This window comes from Heterodontus francisci, chromosome 3 (genome assembly GCF_036365525.1).
Source record: "Heterodontus francisci isolate sHetFra1 chromosome 3, sHetFra1.hap1, whole genome shotgun sequence".
Taxonomy (NCBI): Eukaryota; Metazoa; Chordata; class Chondrichthyes; order Heterodontiformes; family Heterodontidae; genus Heterodontus; species Heterodontus francisci.
The window spans coordinates 113,133,486-113,147,263 of NC_090373.1; the positions used below are offsets into that span (position 1 = coordinate 113,133,486).

General features: G+C 42.4%; 1 protein-coding gene across 1 annotated transcript in view; it reads right to left on the reverse strand.

Annotated features, from left to right (window-relative positions):
• lama4 (laminin, alpha 4) overlaps window positions 1-12,758 on the reverse strand; it is a 183,279-nt gene extending 170,521 nt beyond the window's left edge. The window contains exon 1 of the mRNA XM_068025542.1: window positions 12,501-12,758. Coding sequence (XP_067881643.1) covers window positions 12,501-12,665 — 165 coding nt within the window. The 5' untranslated portion in view covers window positions 12,666-12,758. The remainder of the gene's footprint in view (window positions 1-12,500) is intronic.
• Between the last annotated feature and the right edge of the window lie 1,020 nt (window positions 12,759-13,778).

Sequence of the window (13,778 nt, forward strand, 5' to 3'; positions counted from 1 at the left end):
ATCTGTGAGGAAATTTCTCCTCGACTCCATCCTAAATGATCATCCCTTTATCCTGAGACTGCCCCTGTGTTCTAGATTCCCCAGCCAGGGGAAACAACCTCTCAGTGTTTACCTCATCAAGCCCCTTCAGAATCCTGTATCTTACAATAATATCACCAGTTATTCATCTAAACTCCAGAGAATATGGACTCAATTTACTCAGCTTCTCATCAAAAGACAACCCTCTCATCCAAGGGACCAATCTAGTGAGCCTTCACTGTACTGTCTCCAATGCAAGTATATCCTTGTTTAAATATGGAGATCAAAACTGCACACAGTACTACAGGTGTGGTCTCACCAAAGCTGTACCATTGTAGCAAGACTTCCTTATTTTTGTACTCCAATCCCCTTGCAATAAAGGCCAACATGACATTAGCCTTCTTAATTGCTTACTGTACCTGCATGCTAACTTTTTGTTAAAAGTTACCCAAAGTCCCTCTGAGCATCAACTTTATAAGTTTCACACCTTTTAGAAAATATTCTGTTTTTCTGTTACTCCCAAAGTGAATAACCTCACACTTCCCCACATTATACTTCAAGTGCCACCTTGTTCCTCAACAAACACAAGTAAAAAATAAATTATCTGGTCATTATCTCACTGCTGTTCATGAGACCAAGCCCATGCTGCCCATTCACTTTATCCGTGTGCTCCTCACGGCTTACATTCCTGCCTAGCTTTGTATCATCAGCAAACTTAGATACATTACTCTATGCCTCTTTGTCTAAGTTATTAGAATAGTTCGTAAATAGCTGAGGCTCCAGCACTGATCTTTGTGGCACTCCACTAGTTACAGAATGCCAACTTGAAAATGCCCTGTTTATCCTTACTGTTTACTTCCTCTCCATTAATCAATCCTCTATACATGGTAATATATTACTCCAATTCCATCAGCCCTTAACTTCCATATTAACCTTGACTTGGTACCTTATCAAATGTCTTTTGGATCCAAGTATACTACATCTACTGGTTCCCTTTTATCTACCCTACTAGTTATATCCTCAAAAAATTCTAATAAATTTGTCAAACAGGATTTCCCTTTCATAAAAACATGTTGACTTTGTCTGATCATTCTATGATTTTCTCAGTGCGTTGTTAAGACTTCCTTAATAATAGATTCCAGCATTTTCCCGACAACTGATGTCAGGCTAACTGGCCCTATAATTCCTTGTTTTCTGTCTCCCTCCTTTCTTGAATATCAGTGTTTCATTGCTAGCTTCCAATCTGTTCTAGATTCTGGGGAATTTTGGAAAATCATAAACAGTTGGGGCGGCACAGTGGCACAGTGGTTAGCACTGCAGTCTCACAGCTCCAGCAACCAGGTTCAGTTCTGGGTACTGCCTGTGTGGAGTTTGCAAGTTCTCCCTGTGACTGTGTGGATTTCTGCCAGGTGCTCTGGTTTCCTCCCACAAGCCAAAGACTTGCAGGTTGATAGGTAAATTGGCCATTGTAAATTGTCCCTAGTGTTGGTAGGAGAATGGTGGGGATGTGGTAGGGAATATGGGATTAATGTAGGATTAGTATAAATGGGTGGTTGTTCGTCAGCACATTCTCAGTGGCCCAAAGGGCCTGTTTCAGTGCTATATCTCTCTGAGTGCATCCACTATCTCTGCAGCTACCTCTTTTAGAACCTTAGGACTTTGGCCATCAGCTCCTGGGGATTCCATCAGCCTTTAGTCCCTTAAGTTTGTCAAATACTTTTTCTCTGCTGATATTGTTACCTTAAGTTCCTCACTCATATTAAGCCCTTGTTTAACCTCTATCCCTGTATGTAATTTGTGTCTTCTACTGTGAAAACAGGCACAAAATATTTGTTCAACATCTCTGCTATTTCCACATTCCCCATGATAATTCCTCCTGTCTCTGCCTCTAAGGACCAACATTTACTTCAGCTACTCTCCTTTTTATATACTTGTAAAGGTTCTTACAATCTGTTTTTATATTCCTGGCAAGTTTCCTCTTATATTCTATTTTTTTCCCCACTTTATCAACTTCTTGGTTACCCTTTCCTGGTTTCTAAAACACTCCCAATCCTCCGGCTTACTGCTATTTTTTGCAACATTATAAACATTTTTTCTAATCTAATACGATCCTGTACTTCCCTAGTAAGCCAGGGATGGATTTTTCTTACTGAGTTTTTGTTTTTTAATGGAATACATTTCTTTGTTGAACATTTTGAATTGTTCCTGTAAATATTTCCTACTATTTATTTATCACATTAAATTTTAGTCTATTTACTCAATCAACCACAGCCAGCTCTCTCTTCATACCCATACCTATCCTCCTGAGGTCCCAAGCATCACAGATGCCAGTCTTCAGCCAATCTGATTCACTCCACATGGTATCAAGAAATGGCCGAAGGCACTGGATACTGCAAAGGCTTTGGGCCATGGCAACATTCCGGCAATCATACTGAAGACTATTGTTCCAGAACTAGCCGCACCCCTTGCCAAGCTGTTCCAGCACAGCTACAACACTGGCATCTATCCAGTAATGTGGAAAATTGTCCGGGTATATCCTGTGCACAAAAAGCAGAACAAATCCATCCCAGCCTATTACTGCCCTATCAGTCTACTCTCGATCATCAGCAAAGTGATGGAAAGGGTTGTCAACAGTGCTATCAAGCAGCACTTGCTTAGCAATAACATGCTCACTGATGCTCAGTTTGGTTTTCGCCAGGACCACACAGCTCATGACCTCATTACAGCCTTGGTCCAAACATGGACAAAAGAGCTAAACTCAAGAGGTGAGGTGAGAGTGACTGCACTTGACATCAAGACAGCATTTCACAGAGTATTGTATCAAGGAGCCCTAGCAAAAGTGGAGTCAATGGAAATCAGGGGGAAGGTTCTCCACTGGTTAGAGTCATACCTAGCACATGGGAAGATGGTTGTGGTTTTGGAGGTCAATCATCTCAGTTCCAGGACAAAATCTGCAGGAGTTCCTCAGGGTAGTGTCCTAGGCCCAATCGTCTTCAGCTGCTTCATCAATGACCTTCCCTCCATCATAAGGTCAGAAGGGGAGATGTTCACCGATGATTGCACAATGTTCAGCACCATTTGCGACTCCTCAGATACTGAAGCAGTCCATGTCCACATGCAGCAAGACCTGGACAACATTCAGGCTTGGGCTGATAAGTGGCAAGTAATATTCACACCATACAAATGCTAGGCGGTGTATCTCTAATGAGAGAGAATCTAACTGTCTCCCCTTGATGTTCAATAACATTACCATCACTGAATCCACACTAGCAACATCCGGGGGGTTACAATTGACCAGAAACTGAACTGGATCAGCCACATAAATACTGTGGCTATAAGAGCAGTTAAGAGGCTAGGAATCCTGTGGTGAGTTACTCACCTTCTGAGTCCCCGAAGCCTGTCCACCATCTACAAGGCACAAGTCAGGAGTGTGATGGAATACTCTCCACTTGCCTGGATGGGTGCAGCTCCAACAACACTGAAGAAGCTCGACACCATCCAGAACAAAACAGCCTGCTTGATATGCATACCAATCACCACTTTCAACATTCACTCCCTCCACCACCAGCACACAGTGGCAGCAGTGTGTACCATCTACAAGATGCACTGCAGCAACTCATTAAGACTCCTTCGACAGAGCCTTCCAAACCTGCGAGCCCTACCACCTAGAAGGACAAGGGCAGCAGATGCATGGGAACACCGCCACCTGCAGGTTACCCTACAAGACACACACCATCCTGATTTGGAACTATATCACCATTCCTTCAATGTCCCAGCACTGTGGGTGTACCTATCCTCGAGGACTGCAGTGGTAAGAAGGCAGCTCACCACCAGCTCCTCAAGGACAATTAGGGATGGGCAATAAATGCTGGCCTAACCTGTGATGCCCGCATACCATGAACGAATAAAAAAATTGGTTTTGTTTAAGCTTAAGATTCATGTTTGGGACTGGTATATGTCACTTTCAAACTTAATATGGAATTCATTTTTATTATGTTCACTGTTTCCCTTTTACTATGAAATTTAAAATTAACGTTGCCTCATTGCACAATACTAGATCTAAAATAGCTTTATCGCTAGTTGATTCCACAATGTTTTGTCCCAAGAAACTCTCCTGAAAGCATTCTATAAACTCTTCTTCCAGACTACCTTTGCCAGTTTGATTTGTTTAGCCTATGTAAAGATTATGTAACATTACTGTTTCAGTTTCCAATTAGTTCTTGCTTAATCCTCTGTAGAATGGTGTAACTACTGTTAGGGGGCCGATAAACTACTTCCACCCATACTGATTCTCCCTCCTGATCACCTGAGCCAAGATCCTTTCTCATGACTGTCCTTATGTCATCCTTTACAATCAGGGCTACTTCTCCTCCTTTTCCACTCTATCTGTCTTTTTGAAATGTTGTGTACCCTGGAATATTTATTTGCCAACCTTGATCACCCTGTAACCATGGCTCTGTAATAACGATTAGTCTTAAACTGTTTATCTCTATTTGAGCCATTAGTTCATCTACTTTATTACAAATGCTTCACGTATTTGAATAAAGAGTCGTTAGTTTTATTTTTAGTACTAATCTTTGAAAGGACCTTATTCACTGATGCACTATTACCATTAAACCATCTGTCCTTTCCTGTCCTATTCTGCTTGTTGTTACCCTAATCGTTACACATGGTTGATGGAAGGCTGTTGATTTTCGCTGGAGGAGAATGCAGATGGCTTTGCAGGGTGATCTCAAGCAGCTCTGGATCTTGAAGGCCCGGCTTCAGACTGCACCACCTTGGCATCAGTGACAGCAGTCTGGGCTGGCTGACTGACATGCTACAGCAGGGGTACTGATGGTTTGGCAATGGTGGGAGCATGAATGCAGTTATTATCCTGAGTGAGAACAGCATGTTTGTGCTTCATGGAGCCACTGCCACTTGCCTGTGCAGTGCCTCAGAAATCCTTGTAATCTGCTGGAACACAGATGATGGACTGCTGACCCTGGCAAGTTCCTTTGAGCACAGGTATCCAGAGCAATGATGGCAGCAGTCTGAGCCTGCCTGGCACAAATCTGGACTTGCATGACAACAAGCACAGATTTCATCACTTCAGTCTCAGCTTCCACTGCAGCACTCAGACATTGTGTGGCTTCTGCTTGTGCTGCAATGGAAGCTGAGACTTCAGATGCTGCATCATGGTCAGGCCCACAAGTGCTGTCATGGATTTGGCCACCACTTCCATGTTGGAAAGTATGGGCTCAAAGGTCTGCATGAAGTCCTGTGACAAGTTGGAGCCGCACTCCTCTATGCTCCTCGATAGTGACAACAGGTACTTTGGCAGGCCTACTAAACCACCAAACATTTGTGTGTGCCTGACCATCAACCATTCTCCATACCCCACCGTATCAAAGTCCTCATCTGAGTCCTCTGCAGCAGAACTCATGTGCGACCTTGCTCTTTGAGGAGCTTACACCATTACAATCCTTTCCCACTGCCCTGGCTGCAGCCCCCTCATGCCTGCTGACTCACCACCTGTAGACCCAGTCTCTATGCTACCCTCTAAACTACATGCAGTGCCAGGATCTGAGCTGATGGCCTCAAATGTCAGATCAAGTGACAGTGTTTCTTCATCCTGAGTCTGTTGTCCCTCCAGGCCTTCAGTCTCAGGCACCACTGGCTAGCAGTTCTTGGATAGCATAAATGCAGAAGAGAAAGTTTGAGTCAGGGCCGAGTGGCAGGGCTGGTGGGGGGAGGGGGGGTGCGGTGTAGGTGGCCGGGGAAGAAAGGTGCATGGTTACACCATCTGCTGCTTGCACATCATAACAGATTGTGGGATGAAGGTGAAGCAGGAGGTGAGAAGGTGCATTATGCAGGAGCATAACAGCATCCTCGATGGCTGCAACAATGCCATTTGCCACGGCGTCAGTAATGAACACTCCAATTATTCCCAGTACTGTCTCCTCCATGGGGGGCAGCACACGTAGCCAGGCCTGACCCTTCCGGTTTGCTGCTGCTGCTGCATATTATGAGCCAGCTTATCCTGCAAAAGATAGGGACTCGTGTCAGTGAGCATGGTCCACTGTGTTTGAATGTTGTGCACCCTATGATTGAATAGCTACAGTGCGCAGAATTTAATGGGGCCTTCGGGAGTGGGCTGGGAGGCGGGGGGGAGAAATCGGGAAGCAGGACAGGGGATGGCATGCCGGTACCTTCCTGCCACCATTGCATTTTGCCAGCAGCAGGGAAGGTGGCTGACAGCCCACCCACCTAGAGGCCAATTGAGCCCCTTAAGTTGCCACTTAAGGGCCAATTAAAGTCCTATTCCCCACCACCGCCGCTGGCATTTTACCAGCGGCAGGTGGGCCATCCGCCGTGTGGAGAGACCGCCACTTAAATCCTAATGACCTCTCTGCAGATCCGGGGAGGGGGGCCCTCCTGATTGGGCACTGTGTGACCCACGTGGCCCCCACCCCCGTGAAATGGCTGCCCCTACGGCAATGCCCTTCCCTCCGGTCCTCACCAACGATCCCACATTGCCCCACCCGCACCAACCCCCCACCCCCACAACTTGCTGGGGCCTGTCAGACAGACCCCAACGACCCCAACCCCACTTACCTTGTTTTGAGGCCGGCGTCCATGCTGCTTCTCTGGGTTGGATGCAGTCCAAACAGTGGCCACCACTCATGGTGAGGAGATACTAGTCCTCTGATTGGCTGGCAGCTGTTGGAGGCTGGCTCCTGTCTTTTAAAGGGATGGGGGCCCTGGTGCCAAGCAGTTAATTGCCCTGGCACTGAAAAATGTGGCCATGGGTACCCCAAATGGCCAAGGCGGGGTTGCCTTAGCTTTCCAGCCTGGTGCCGTGAGCCCTGCCACGCCAGCAAAATTCAGCTATGTGCAAGCTGTGAGAAGTGAGAGTGAGGCTTCCAGCAGTGCTGAGATGAAGCATATGAATGGTATAAATTGTTCGTGGATGAATGAAGGGGTTATGGTGAATGGAGCAGCATGTGAGTCTAGTGGTTAGTTGGTAGGATTTGGTATCTAAGAATGAATTCTCTGACATTGACCACTTGTGCGAGGTCATTAAACTTCTTGTGGTCCTCAGTGCTAAACTGTTGATATTGACCACCACGGCCAACTGCTTTCACAGCACTTGACTGGAAGGCCTTCTGGCCCCTAATGGAAGAGACTCTCTCTCTTGCTGTCGACCTGCTGTACCAACACCTTCGCGGATCATCTGAAAACCTGGAGGCACACTCTCTGGCCTATTGCACCATTTCTGTTCTTTCTATCAGGGCTTCAAATCTTGTCGAAGCAGTTTCAGCCCCTGCTGCAGCCAGAATGCATCTCACCTTTAAGAGGAGCAATTTGCTAATGTAGGTTAGCTTTAAGCAGTGCTAGCCTCACACGAACCTGGGCCCCTGATGCAGCTAGTCAGCAGCACATTCTGTGTTACACTGCATGTCACAATCATTCAAATGAGCAGCAGCACAAAGTTTGTGTGCTGCCTGCATCACTTTGAATGGGAACAGGGACATCATAAGATCATAACATCATAAGAACTAGGAGCAGGAGTAGGCCATCCGGCCCCTCGAGCCTGCTCCGCCATTCAATAAGATCATGGCTGATCTTTTCGTGGACTCAGATCCACTTACCCGCGCTCCCACCATATCCCTTAATTCCTTTATTGTTCAAAAAGATATCTACCTTAGCTTTAAAGACGTTTACTGAAGAAGCGTCAACTACTTCACTGGGCAAGGAATTCCATAGATTAACAACTCTCTGGGTGAAGAAGTTCCTTCTTAATTCAGTCCTAAATCTGCTCCCTCTAATCTTGAGGCTATGCCCTCTTGTCCTAGCTTCACCTGCCAGTGGAAACATCCTCTCTACTTGTATCTTATCTATTCCCTTCATGATTTTATATGTTTCTATAAGATCCCCCCTCATTCTTCTCAATTCCAATGAATATAATCCCAATCTACTCAGTCTCTCCTCATAAGCTAACCCCCTCAACTCCGGAATCAACCTAGTGAACATCCTCTGCACCCTCTCCAGTGCCAGTATATCCTTTCTCAAGTAAGGAGACCACAACTGCACACAGTACTCCAGGTGCGGCCTCACCAGTACCTTATACAGCTGCAACATAACCTCTCTGCTTTTAAACTCAATCCCTTTAGCAATGAAGGACAAAATTCCATTTGCCTTCCTAATTACTTGCTGTACCTTCAGACCAACCTTCTGCGATTCATGCACAAGGACACCTAGGTCCCTCTGCATAGCAGCATGCTGCAACTTTTTACCATTCAAGTAATAATCCTTTTTACTGTTACTCCTACCGAAATGAATGACTTCACATTTATTAACATTGTATTCCATCTGCCAGACCTTTGCCCACTCACTCAATGTATCTATGTTCCTCTGCAAAGTTTCACAGTCATCTGCACATTTTGCTCTGCCACTCATCTTAGTGTCATCTGCAAACTTTGACACCCTATACGTGGTCCCGAACTCCAAATCATCTATATAAATTGTAAATAATTGCGGTCCCAACACCGATCCCTGAGGCACACCACTAGTGACTGATTGCCACCCAGAATAGCACTCATTTATCCCCACTCTCTGCTTCCTGTTAGTCAACCAATCCTCTATCCATGCTAATACTTTACCCCTAACGCCATGCCTCCTTATCTTATGCAGCAGCCTCTTGTGCGGCACCTTGTCGAAGGCCTTTTGGAAATCTAGGTACACCACATCCACTGGGTCCCCATTGTCCACCTTGCTTGTAATGTCATCATAGAATTCCAAAAGATTTGTCAAGCATGACCTGCCCTTCATGAACCCATGCTGCGTCTGCCCAATGGGACAATTTCTATCGAGATGCCCTGCTATTTCTTCCTTGATAATAGACTCAAGCATCTTCCCCACTACAGAGGTTAAGCTAACTGGTCTATAATTCCCGATCTTTTGTCTACCTCCCTTTTTAAACAGTGGCGTCACATCTGCTGTTTTTCAATCAGCTGGGACTACCCCAGAGTCCAGCGAATTTTGGAAAATTACCGTCAGTGTACCTGCTATTTCTCCCGCCATCTCTTTTAGTACCCTGGGATGCATTCCATCAGGGCCAGGAGACTTATCAATCCTTAGCTCCATTAGCTTGCCCAACACTACCTCTTCCGTAATGATTGTTTCCAGGTCCTCACCTACATTCGTCTCTTTGTCAATTACTGGCATGTTATTAATGTCCTCCACTGTGAAGACCGATACAAAATACCTGTTCAATGCCTCGGCCATTTCATCATATCCCATAACTAAATTCCCTTTCTCATCCTCTAAAGGACCAACGTTTACTTTAGCCACTCTTTTTCGTTTTATATATTTATAGAAACTTTTGCGTCGCAATCCTCGCAACTGATTTCAGAATTTTGTCCCTTCATTTTTCTTCCCAAACGGTGTTACTGTACTTCTCACTGGTCCTGCTAAAGGTGAGCAGTGAAACATCTGATTTCTTGAAAGAGGATTATTATCTCTTTCCCTTTGACAACACCATAGGAAATAGTTCTGATTTAACAAAGCAACATTTTCTTAAAATGTACAACTTCCCATATCGCTAGTGTTTTTTTTCTAAAAATCGTAAACCATAAACTCATCCTGTTCTTGTGATTCTTGTGATTTTCTATCTATTGGCTTAGTTACATTTTAACTTACTGTAATCCTTCACTCATTAGACCCCTATTAACAACACCAAAGTGCCTATGACTTGTTTGCAATCAAGTGAATGAGTGAAAAGATCAAAGACAAGGACTCCCTGACAACAGTGGACAGCAATGCCAATCAGAACTCAACCAATATGTGTCATCCAGAACTGCATTCATCCAGAGTGACTAAAATGTTCATGGTCTTCACCTTTTACTATATTTTTGTTAATATCAACATCATATTTTCAAAATAATCTTTACTTTTATTTTTTTCTCAAAAGGAATAAAAAAGAAAGAACAGAACTGCACTAGCCTAAGCGTGTTCCTTGATGACAAATTGTAAACCAATTTGCACTGACAAATTTGATGATAGATAAATTGAAGAACTCTAATTAAATAGACAAAAAACATAATTCTTCAGCAAAATTGTTTACCTGTATTATCTAGCCACTTACTGTCTTGTGGAAGTGAAACCAATCAAAGTTAATGATATAAACTTTAAAGTCAGTTCAAAAAGTTCAGGAGTAGCTATGCACAGAAATCAAATGAGGGAAATGTACATTCTATTTCTATTTTAGTTATTATAAGAAACATTGACAAAGAATGCTGTGAAATTTTAATAGCGCAATAAAAAGATTTGAAGCCTGAATTTATTTAGTTGGAAGTTCTCTGATAAGAATAAATGCCATAAAAATCATTTCTATGATGTTAAATAATTTGCTTTCAACAAGCCTCCTAATCATTAGTGTGTGAGTATGAATTTTTGTCTGCATGAAACCAGATACACTGCATAATCAATCGCAATTACAATAAATAGTTAACTAGGTGGCCTTGGCCCACTTTGATTGGTTTGGTTTCCATAAGACTTCAAGTGGCTAGCATAGAAGGATCCAAAGTTACTTTGCTAGTTTTTTTTTCACATTGCAAGTAAAATAGCAATGTTTCAATTAAAGATACTACAAGGGATGTTATTTGAGAGCTGGAACTTTCACAAGTGTTATCATAATGCTGGGCCACACTTGGAGTGGGAGGTATTGAAGTCACCATTAAATGTATAAGAGTGTATGTGTGTTTCCTAACTAAAACAGAACTTGACCCCATTCAAATGAACTGGGCTTCAAAGCCATGCCACACACACTACTAAGGTAAGCACACAACTCCAAATTGTGTTTCCAATTTGTCTATTTAGAGGAAGAGTTGTATTTGCTTGTTTTGGACTTTCTGTTATCAGGAAACATGTCTCAGTTTCACTTCTGGAATTTGACTTATACAAAAATGCTAATACAAAAGGTAAATTTTGGTATCAGTCTCAAACAAGAGAAGCAGATAAATTTGCGTCATGGCTGTTCTTCACTCTTAAAACATAGATTTTGATTTCATATTAACTTTTTGTGACAAGATTCATGCATATTATTATTTTCTTGCTTGCTCCATTTATGGACTGACATTCTTCTGATTTCAATGAACTAATTGCTTGTCAGGCATGGAATCTACTCGAAGAACTAAGGTCACTTTCCTTAGTGGAATGTATAGCAGTTTAGGACTGACTCCGTGCTTGTACTCAGAAGTTTGAATTCAGTGACTGTGGTCTTTGTGTCATGTCGAAAACATTTTTTCGTGACCCCAAAAGTATGTAGCACATTCCACAGATGTCCATAGCTCAGATAGATTGCTATTCATTTTCTCACAAGAAACAGTGATATGTTTTTCTCCAGACTAGTGAGAAACTCCCATCAGACTGGGCAGCTTTTATTACACCTCCTGCTGATCATAATTTCCCTTTACTGCTACCCCTATCCATATGTCTGCATCTGCATTCAGAAGCAAATAAATCGGATAAGAGAAGAATTCCTTACGTCGGTCTCATTTGACAATTATCATCTCATCCTTATTTTTAATGACTCCTACGTTATTTTAGAAATGACTATTTTCCTTTACAGGAATCAGCAAAATGCAGGCACATATGCCTTTGATTTAGAAGGAGAAATAAACTTCAAGATAAACACTTCCGCCAGTTACTCCCCCATGAAAATACTACGTCATTTTTTCCATCTTCAAAAGTTTATGTTGGCTTGTGGAATGCCATTGCTTTGTAGTATAGCTTTTGATTTAAATTTGATATCCGGTGTAGTTATTTTTTCTTTCCTTGTGTGCTTAATTGATGGCACTTCCTCCCCTCCCTACCCCATGTGCTTTTCTTCAATCCTTTTTCCCTTATCCATCTTTTTCATTTCTCATATTTCCAGGAATTGATTTTAATTCCTGTTTTTAATGTCTCTACCTCCAGTTACCAATCTAATAACCTAGTTACTGCCTATTCATTGAATGAATCCTGTTCATAATGAATAGGATTATTTAACTCATTCCTCCTCAACCACAACCTGCACCTGGACAGAACCACACCAGTCTGAAACCATAAATATATCTACTTTTCTCATTCATTAATCTTGCAGATAAAACTGGCATGATTTGATATATAGTCGAGGAATGTGGCACTGTGGGAGAAGCAATTTAGAGAACAGGCGGTGGAAAGGTCAGCAACAGTTTCCTTTTACTAACACAATAAAGAGAAAAAACTGAGAACAATGGAAGAAATGTATAAAATAACTAGACTCTGCATTTAAGCTAATGTATATTAAGTAACTGACATCGTAAATGCATCTTCCCTCATTTCTAAAATATGTTTGTTTTCTTAAATAACTGATTAACAATTTCGTAAACATATTTCCGCTAACATTTATTTCAAACATATTCACCTGAACACAGCATGAATATTAACCAGTCCTTTATGTAAAATGTGTTAGTTACCTCATCAGACGGATTCCCTATGTCTCTAAGGATGATAGATTTCCCCATGATATTATCTTCTGTACTGATAGAAATATCGCTGCTTTCCCCAGAGCCAGTAGCTGGGTAAAATAATCCAAAGATGGTTAGGGAGAAAGCACACAGCCAGGGTGAAATCCAAGCCATTTCCTCCCCTTCTCCTGACAGTCTTTTCTTCAGGTTGTTGTCAGGCTTTCTCTAGAGTCTGTTTGCTCCTCCTGCTTTGTAGCTTCAGTTGTTTTTACTACCACCCCCCCGCCCCGCCACCAGCCTTCAATTGCCAGATGTGTCACTTTAAGGCAGTCTAACGATAGCCCTAAAAAAAATGCTTTCACTTCCTTTCCCAGCTTCTGCTCCGCTTTTCCCCCAGAGGCTCCTCTTAAACAATGTACAGCTGGGCAGTGTTTTGAACAAACTCAGTCAAGAGAGATTTGTATTGCAGGAAAATCCAGCAGTTCTCGTCACCTTATCTCAATTTCATCAGGATACAGATTGAGTCTATATTCAGCTCTGGCTTCTTTCACACGTTCAGCTCTCCCTCACCTTTGGATCAGCGGCCTCACTCTCAGTCTCAGTCTGCTGCCCAAACCCAAAGCCAAAACTTTGCAAACAGTCTACGGTCCACAGCAGCTTCCTGTACGTCTTCCAAGATTCTTCAGGTTGTACCATACAGGGACTTGCTAGATTAACGTAAAATGTATCGGAGGCTGAAACTTAAAAAGAGTCAAAACTATAAGAAATAGAGGAAAAAGACCAATAAGATACAGAACTTTATTTTATCAGGCTTTTAATCCTGTTTTCCAGAAATAAAGCTGTTCAGTTGAGCAGAAATGCAATATTATTCTTCCTACTCCAAGAATAAATAAATCAGTAGAAATTAGGAATTTTCCATAAATACAAGGAGTATTTTGTGAAACTAGTGAATGAAAGCTTTAGTGTATATCGCATGTTGCACAGAAGGAAATAACATCTGGCCAATACTGTAAGTTTGAGCATTCCTAGATTTGGTTTAACTATAATTAATTTGGTATATTTTGCAATATGGAGACAGATATAATGGAAGGGAAAACAAAATGAGATCTAAGGAATTGTTTTCACTTACAGAAACTTTCTTCCCTATTTATATTCTTAAAAATTACAAGCTGATCAAATAAAATCCCCTGAATAGCATCTGAGCTACATGTTAATAAACTGGGTTTGCAGCATTGCATGATTTTCACTATGGCTACCTTCTATTCTGTAACTGTTATATAACTTTTT